Source organism: Carlito syrichta, unplaced genomic scaffold (assembly GCF_000164805.1).
Source record: "Carlito syrichta isolate Samal-C Ts95f unplaced genomic scaffold, Tarsius_syrichta-2.0.1 Scaffold301868, whole genome shotgun sequence".
NCBI lineage: Eukaryota > Metazoa > Chordata > Mammalia > Primates > Tarsiidae > Carlito > Carlito syrichta.
The window spans coordinates 842093-850924 of NW_007245964.1; the positions used below are offsets into that span (position 1 = coordinate 842093).

Here is an 8832-nt window from a genome sequence, read left to right on the forward strand (position 1 = left end):
GGAGCGGCCACTGCACTCCAGTCTGGGCGACAGAGTGAGACTCCAACTCAAAAAAAAAAAGAGTATACGAAAGGGATCCCCAAAAAACCCAGAATTTATTTATTAAAAAATTGTGTATGTATTCTTACATGCTAAAACTTCAGTCACCTTCAAAGTACTATCTGTTTGAGATGCTCTTTCCACTGCTCAAGACAGGTTTTGAACCCGTCAGTTTGGATGCCTTTGAGTGCTGCTGCTGTTTTTTGTTTCACCTCTTCCACATCAGCAAAACATTTCCCTTTGAGGACCTTTTTCATCCAGGGAAACAAAAAAAACGTTGCTCAGGGTGAGATCCAGCGATTAGGGGGTCTGGGACATGGGGTTCCTACTGTTTTTGGTCAAAAACTGCTGAAAACTCAGCATGGTATGGGCAGGTACGCTTGTAAATTACCCATCATGAAATGGGCAAACATGCTGAAAGAATCTCAAAAAATAATAATTCACTGAAGCTGAATGCAGCCTCTCACAACAACACTAGCTGGTTCACTGATGCTGATGGGTTCCTAGAACACTCACCTAGAGGGGAAGACTGTACTACAAGGAACCCTCCTCCAAAAGACGATTCCGGGTTTTTTTTAGTTTCCCTCATAAAAGCCACTCTCGCAGCTGCCCTGTGAAATGCCGCAGTCTGCCTACCTTTGGCCGTGATGACCATGACCCTTTGCTGCAGGTCGATGCTGGGCTGGATCAGGCAGAGTCGTGGCTCCTGCTTCTGACTCAGGCAAACACCATTGTGGTTCACAACCATCCAGCTTCGGTCGTACAGCAGCCCCTGGTTGCCCACAGGCCACCTGGTCACCTGAACAAAAAGGCAGAGGAGTTTGAAGCCGGGGCTCCTCGAAGATGGTCTTCATGTGTGTGCGCAGTGGCTGCACAAATACAGCCGGGCTTGGGGACTCAGCACACTCTGGGAGGAAGAAGGGAAAGAAGGAGAAGAAGCCACAGAAAGAGGACAAAGCCAAGAAGCTGGGGCGGGAGCTAGTACCGCCCATTCAGCCTCCAGGTCCACTCTCACCCTTCTTCACCTCAGTCTGAGAGAGCACAGGGGTCAGCAGAAAGGCAAGTCTCTTCCCCACTAGCTCCAGCTCCCCACCCCCAGGCGTCCTCAGCTCCCCACCCCCAGGTGTCCTCAGCTTCCCTCCCCCAGGTGTGCACAGCAACCCTCCCCCAGGTGTCTACAGCCTCAAATGTTGATGGTTCCGGCTCCATTCCAGCTCTCTATTCTGAACATCAGACTCACACCTGCCTCCTCCACAAACTCACAGGCACCTTCCACCTTCCCCATCTCTCTGATGGAGAGCCCTGACCTCCAGACTCCCCCCAGGTCCCTCCTCATCTCTTCAGTGACAGCAGTATCCCCAGTGGCTCAAGCCCTCCCAGGCTCCATCCTCAACCTCACAGCCCCCATCCACCCATTCGATACCAAATGCTCCCTGACTTTGTTTCCTACCACCTTGGCTGCCATCACTTCAGTCGGGGTCGGCAAGCTTCAGTCCACAGACTTTTATGCCAGCTTCCATAAAGTTTTATTGGAACAGGTGTCTCATTCACTTACACTAGGTCTATGACTGCTTCAATGACCAAGCTGAGTGGGTGCAACAAACTGCGCAGGTATGGGCCACAAAGTCTAGAATGTTCACTCTCTGACCTCCCCCACCCTCTGCTCTAACCCAGCCCCCTGTGGCCTCTCACCTGCATCACTATGATGTCCTAGAACTGGCCTTCCTGCCTCCCACAACCCAGTGTCCACGCAGCAGCCGGTATGCCCTTTCTAAAACAAAAACCACATCAAGTAACTTCCTTGCTAAACACTCTTCAACAGCTCCCCATTCCATTCCATTCCACTTGGAATAAAATTGCTAAAGTAGATGACCCCATGAGATCTAGCCCCTGCCTACCACATCTTGGACCACCGGCTCTCCAGCCACACAGGCTTTCTTTCAGTTCCTTCAACGGACCAGCTCTTCCTTATCCCGGGGCCTCCTCATATGCTGTTCCCTCTGCCTGGGATGCTCTTCCCCCTTTCTCTATATCCCTGACTCCCAGGTGCTCAGAGAAGCCTTTTCTGCTGCCCCCCAGTATAGTCTAAATAATGCACCCACCAGAATCCTACCTCACATGCCCCACCTTCTGCCTTCCTGGCCCCTATCACCACATGTGACTCTACTTATCTGGGCAGCATTTAGTTCTGTGTCTCCTTCCCTTCTGAGACTATGTACCCCTGAGGACAGGAACCACTCCCATTTGCTTATCACAGTACACCAGGTGCTGACCCAAGGCCTGGCAGGTAGCACGTGCTCAAAATATAGTTTTTGAATGAGCAGATGGATAGGAGGCCTTCAGCAAGGTATAAAACCTCACTGAGCTTCAGTGTCCTCCTCTGTAAAATGGGACACTCATTCCTGCCTGTGCTATCGTTTGACTAACCTGTCTGTGAAAAAAGAGTCTCTGTATACAACGAAAGGGTCCACACCTGCCTCCCTTCAGGAGTTGGTTTATGGTCTTATCCCAAGGACTGGCTCCTGCGGGATCACCTTAAAATGCAGGCTGACAAACAGCCCTGATTGGGTTATACCCGATGACAAGCCAGAGAGCCTGTGGTCCCAGGGGCTCAGGAGTCTGGGAGCTTTGCCTGGGACTTGGGACACACACAGAGAGACTATAGAAAATCTCAGGTTGGTGACAGTCAGAAAGATGGTCCCCCAGGGGATCGGTACTGGCTGGTTGCCAGCCAAGACGGGCACTCCCATCCCACAGACTCAGGGACAGTCCAGTCAATTCCACAGAGCCTAGGTCAATTCCACAGAGAGGACTGGGCAGAGCAAGCCACCCAAGGTGGACCCAAGGGCCTGCAGCCCCGGGATCCAAACCTTGCTCTGTAGTTTATTAGAAGGTGAGCTAGACAAAGTGCTTAACCTCAATAGCCCTCTCTACTTGTATGACTGTCTTAGGAACCAAATGCAACAAAACACATAAAATGCTTCACAGCTATAATAATAATTATTAGTAATTTTGTAGTCAGGGTCTCACTATGTCACCCAGGCTGGAGTGCACTGGCACAATCATGGCTCATAGCAGCCTCAATGTCCTGGGCTCAGACAATTCTTCTACCTCAGCCTCCTGAGTAGTTGGGATTAAAGACATGCATCACCACGCCCAGCTAATTTTTTTCTTATAATTTTTTGTAGAGATGAGGCCTTGCTATGTTGCCCAAGCTGGTTTTGAACTGGGCTTAAGAAATTCTCCCACCTCAGCCTCCTAAAATGCTAGGATGACAGGCGTGAAACACCACACCCAGCTAAATATAATTATTAACAGTAACTAAGTGTTCTCCAGCGAGAAACAGGGTCTCCTCAGGAGTCTCCATAAGGAGAGTCACATTCAAAAGTCAGCTCAAACCCAGAAAGGCAGAACGAGAATGGCTCTTCTTACCACAATGCTCTGACGAATGATTTGAATTTTCCTCATGCTTTTCTTCACTTTCTGCACTCTTTAATTCACTTTATAAAACAAAAACAAAGACAAAACATATATAGTAGACAAACAGCAGTTTCTGTGCCGCCAGGAGAGCCCTTACCTCAAACGCCGCACAGGACTTGATCGGGTAGAGGTAAAGGTTGGTGACAACGTGTGACCCAAGGTCTGCATCCAGAACACCTGCAGCTTTCTCCAACAGGGTCTGCTGGGGTGTGGTAGCTTCACGCACAGGTGGGGGCAAAGTCACAGCATTCACAGCTGTGGACAGGTCATCCCAAGCCCTCAAGGCTGTGAGGGCGTCTTCCTGGGGCATGAGGCCCCGTACCCTGGTGACAGCAGTTGCGTTGGGAGCCTTGCCCTCCGTGGATGGGACTCCAGCCTCCCCAGCAGCACAGTCCTGAGGGACTGACCGGCCACTGGGTGAGCACAGGCGGGTGTCTATGATGAACCTGAGAAAGGCCTGGGCATCCTCCAGCGTAGACATGTACCCAAATGAGATCCTCACAGACCCTGTGGGCTGCCCATCGATGAGGTCAATGTCATCCCCACAGACATGACCAGCCTGGAACAAAAGGGAATGAATCAGTCAGAGGGACTCACTTCTCAGATAAATCAGAAGCAGTTTTGTAAAATGAATTTAATGCTTTTTTTTTTTTTTTGAGACAGGATCTCACTCTGTTAACCAGGCTGGAATGCAGTGGTGCCATCATGGCTTATTGCAGCCTCAGCCTCCTGAGCTCAAGCAATCCTCCTTCCTCAACCTCCTGAGTAGCTAGGACTACAGGCATGCACCACCACGCCCAGCTAATTTTTTTATTTTTTGTACAGGTGAGGTCTCACTATGTTGCCCAGGCTGTTCTCAAACTCCTGGGCTCAAGTTATCCTCTCACCTTGGCTTCCCAAAGTGCCAGGATTACAAGTGTGAGCCACTGCACCTGTTCTCAATTTTATTCATTTTAAAATTAATCCGGGAAAACATTAATATGTACGGTGTGTCTGAGACATAGTTCATTCTCTCATGCTCAGGTTTCTAGACCTCACTTTGATCAACTGTAAATTGGGGCTGATGCCAATCTTAAGGTGCCATTAAGAAGTTTAACAGAGCCGGGCTCAGTGGCTCAGCCTGTAATCCTGCGCCTTTGGGAGGCTGAGGTGAGTGAATTGCCTGAGCCCGTGGGTTCGAGACCCGCCTGGGCAACTTGGCGAGACCTCATCTTTACAATAAATCAAAATGAGCTGGGCATGGTAGCGCGCGCCTGTAGTTCCAGCTACTTGGAAGGCTGAGGTGGAAGGATTGCTGGAGCCCAGCAGATTGAGGCTGCGATGGCCGGGAGCGGCCACTGCACTCCAGTCTGGGTGACAGAGTGAGACTCCAACTCAAAAAAAAAGAAGTTTAATAGAGGCCATTACTTTGCTAAGCCATGGTCTGACCATGTGGCTCCTTGAACAACGGTTGCCATGTTTCCTAGCCTTGGCTCCCTCCCCTACCTTGGGGAGGTGAATCTCCTCTGTCTCTCTCTCTAATATACTTTTTAAATAAACTATATTTTCCAATTTAAAAAAAAGAAATTTAACAGAAACACTTGATGGAAAATGTTTACTCAGAGTTGGGCCCAGGGCCTGCCCCAAGAGAGGCAAAACAAACCAGTTTCAGAAGCACCGAGGAGTCAACTTCAGGGTCTCCACAGGGCCGAAGCGGCAGAACCACCACTGGCCACCTCCTGAGCCTCTCAGTACCGAAGGGAGGCCTAGAGCCCTGAGTCCTGCCCCTCAGCAAGAAGAAAAGGCAGAGGGGCTGCCCCTCCAAATGACCAGCCTGTGACCACCACGAAGACCAAGGTCAGCCTGAGTTCCCTTGCTGAGAGGTGGGGGGAAGGGCCGGACGACCCCAGTCTTCATGGTCCACTGTCTGGTTTTGGTCACTGGCCAGCACGCTGAGCCAGGCCATCCCAGACACAGTGCTGGGTCCAGGGCAGTCGTCAAGGAAATGAGCTGCGGCATTCCACGGGATCAAATGCTCTATCTGGAACAGCATCCTTCTCTCCCTCCAGCCCTCTCTCGTTTTTATTTATTTATTTATTTAGTTTTCGAGTTGGAGTCTCACTCTGTCACCCAGGCTGGAGAGCAGTGACACACTCACGGCCACCACAGCCTTGACCTGCTGGGCTCAGGTGATTCTTCCCCATCAGCCTTCCAAGTAACTGGAACCACAGGCACATGCCACCATGCCCACCTCATGTTTTGATTTATGGTAGAGGCGAGGTCTTGCCATGTTGCCCAGGCTAGTCTCGAACCCCTGGGCTCAGGCAATCCTCTCGTCTCCACCTCCCAACGTGCTGCAATTATAGGCGTTAGCTGCCATGCCCAGCACCTGTCTCTTAAATAAAACCTGTTGCATGGTTAGTCAGGACCTAGTATACACAATATCCAGTGGCAACCAAAAGAAACTCAAATTAGAAACTCTTCCAGAATAAATAAGAGCTCTTGGCCATGCAAACTATTTTTATGCAATGATTCAATGCAGGCTGTACCCTGAAGTGAAAAACCTAAGAACAGAGAAGAGACAGGGAAGGAGGGGAACCTGGGAGACACAGAAGCCCTGGAACTCAGAGGAGTTCACTCCACTCCCCCCACTAAGACATAGGCAGCTCTAGCTTGCTGGTTGAGCCTCGGGAGGATTGAGCTAGCTAAGGACATATATACAATAACATATTCCAGACTAACCCTCCTCCCTGCCTTCAAATTTTTGGCCTCAAAGTACAAAATGAACCAGGAAGTACTGCCATAGAGATAATACGAAGGAGGGTCCCCCAAATCCTAGAATTTATTTTCTAAAAAATTGTGTATTTATTCTTTTTTTTTTGAGTCGGAGTCTTACTCTGTCGCCCAGACTGGAGTGCAGTGGCCACTCCCAGCTACCGCAGCCTCGACCTGCTGGGCTCCTGCGATCCTTCCGCCTCAGCCTTCCGAGTAGCCGGAATTACAGGCGTGCGCTACCACGCCCGGCTAATTTTTTGATTTATTGTAGAGATGAGGTCTCGCCTGCCCAAGAGGCGCGGGATTACAGGCTGAGCCACCGAGCCCAGCTTGTATTTATTCTTACATGCTTAAACTTCATCACCTTCAAAGTACTCTCCGTTTGATGCAATACGCCTATCAAGATGTTTTTCCCACTGCTCAAAACAGTTTTTGAGATTGACAGTTATGATGCCCTTGAGTGCTTCTGACGGTTTTTTTCACCTCTTCCACATTGGCAAAAAGTTTCCCTTTGAGGACTTTTTTCATCCAGGGACACAAGCAAACAAAAAAGTTGCTCAGGATGAGATCAGGTGAATAGGGAGGGTGGGGCACTGGGTCACGCCATTTTTAGTCAAAAACTGCTGAACACTCAGCATGGTGTGGGCAGATACATTGTGATGGTGGGAGAACCAGTCACCTGTTTGTCACCACTTGGGATGTTTCTTTCACAACACAGCCTCTCACAACAATGCTAGCTGGTCCACTGATGACAATGGGTTCCTACAACACTTACCTAGTGGGGTAAGCCAGTACTACAAGGGGCCCACCCTTCAAAAGATAATTTCAGGTTTTTTCTGGGTCCCCCCTCGTCTCTTGAAATATGTTCCGTTTTTGTGGACCCTCTTTTTTCCTTTGCCCTTCCACAGAGCAGGGCTGGAGAAATGAGCCTGCAGAGCCAGCCCCCACCCCAGACATGCCACCAACCACAAGTCTAGTCGGAGACGCTGCCACAAGGTCCTATACCAACCTGAAAGTGCTTCTTGACCACCGCGTCACTTATCCCCAGGTGCCGCTGGCAGGCCCCGGTGTTACAGAAGCAGCCAGTTCGCAGGTGGATGTTGTACAGACTGGCCATCTTGTCAACCTGCAGGTGGAATCAGACATTGGCCCAGTGCTACAAATGTGCAGTTGTGCCCTGACTGCCTGGGAGAGAGTTCAGATCAGCATTTGGACCTCTCCTGATGAGAAAATGAGGATAGGAGCCTAGAGTTTTGCTCTAAAATGCCATGGTCTATCACTTGTTTACTAAACAACTTTTTTTCTTTTTTTTTTTTTTTTGCATCAGAGTCTTACTCTGTTGCCCAGGCTGCAGGACAGTGGCACCATCATGGCTCACTGCAGCCTTGACCTTCTGGGCTCAGGCGATCCTCCCACTTCTGTCTTCTGAGTAGCTGGGGCTACAGTTGCACACCACCACGCCTGGTTAATGTTTTGATTTTTTTTGTAGAGACAAGGTCTCGCTATGTTGCCCAGGCTGGTGTCGAAATCCTGGGTTCAAGCAATCCTCCCTTCCTGACCTCCCAAAATACTGGGATAACAGGCATGAGCCACCATGCCCTGATAATGAGCATTTTATAAAATGTCCCTGAGAGTTAAGTCTTATACAACTGAGCCTGTATGTTTCCTGCAAGCTTTACATAAATAATATGTCAGTAGGACTGGAGCCCCGGGCAACTTTTTGGCATCGGCAGTCTTGGGGTTTGATAGAACTGGCCCCCTGAAGTGCTGTTCAGAACAGCCCTGCCTGGGCTTGCAGCCTGGACTGCAGGCATTTACTGTGTTGATACTGTGTGATCACTTTGCTTTTTCTAATTCTCCAACTTTGGTTCAATCGCATCAGTGGCTGTTCAGTCCAGTAGCTCCCAAGGCTCTTTCTTGCCCTCTGGAGGCTCTAAGAGGTGATTCATCCTCACTTGAGCCCTGGGGGTGTTTGCCTCAGTTCCTCCCGGCTGTGGCCAAGAAGTCTATTCCCCAAGGGCCTGGGCCCCAGTGAGGATCCTCAGCCCAGGAGCTCAGGCTGAACTCAAGGGAAGGTGTCTGCATTGAGCCCAGGGGTTTGAAACCAACCTGGACAACAAAGTGAGACCTTGTCTCTACAAAAAAATCAAAGCAGCCGGGCATGGTGGTTCATGCCTATAATCCCAGCACTTTGGGAGGCCGAGGTGCAAGGATTGCCTGAGCCCATGGGTTTGAGACCAGCCTGAGCAACTTTGGTGAGACTTCATCTCTACAACAAATTAAAAAATTAAGCTGGGCTTGGTGGCTCAGCCTGTAGTCCCGCGCCTTTGGGAGGCTGAGGTGGGTGGATTGCCTGAGCCCGCGGGTTCGAGACCCGCCTGGGCAGCGAGACCTCATCTCTACAGTAGATCAAAAAATTAGCTGGGCATGGTAGCGTGCACCTGTAGTTCCGGCTACTTGGAAGGCTGAGGCGGAGGAATCGCCGGAGCCCAGCAGGTCAAGGCTGCGGTGGCCGGGAGCGGCCACTGCACTCCAGTCTGGGCGACGGAGTGAGACTCC

At 50.4% G+C, this 8832-nt stretch overlaps 1 protein-coding gene across 1 annotated transcript in view; it reads right to left on the bottom strand.

Moving 5' to 3' along the window:
• The window catches only part of MOCOS (molybdenum cofactor sulfurase), a 52075-nt gene that overhangs the window by 19980 nt on the left and 23263 nt on the right, over positions 1–8832 (bottom strand). Inside the window, exons 7-9 of the mRNA XM_021711122.1 lie at positions 7283–7399; positions 3617–4078; positions 676–838 (exon numbers count right to left, since the gene is read on the bottom strand). Coding sequence (XP_021566797.1) covers positions 676–838; positions 3617–4078; positions 7283–7399 — 742 coding nt within the window. The remainder of the gene's footprint in view (positions 1–675; positions 839–3616; positions 4079–7282; positions 7400–8832) is intronic.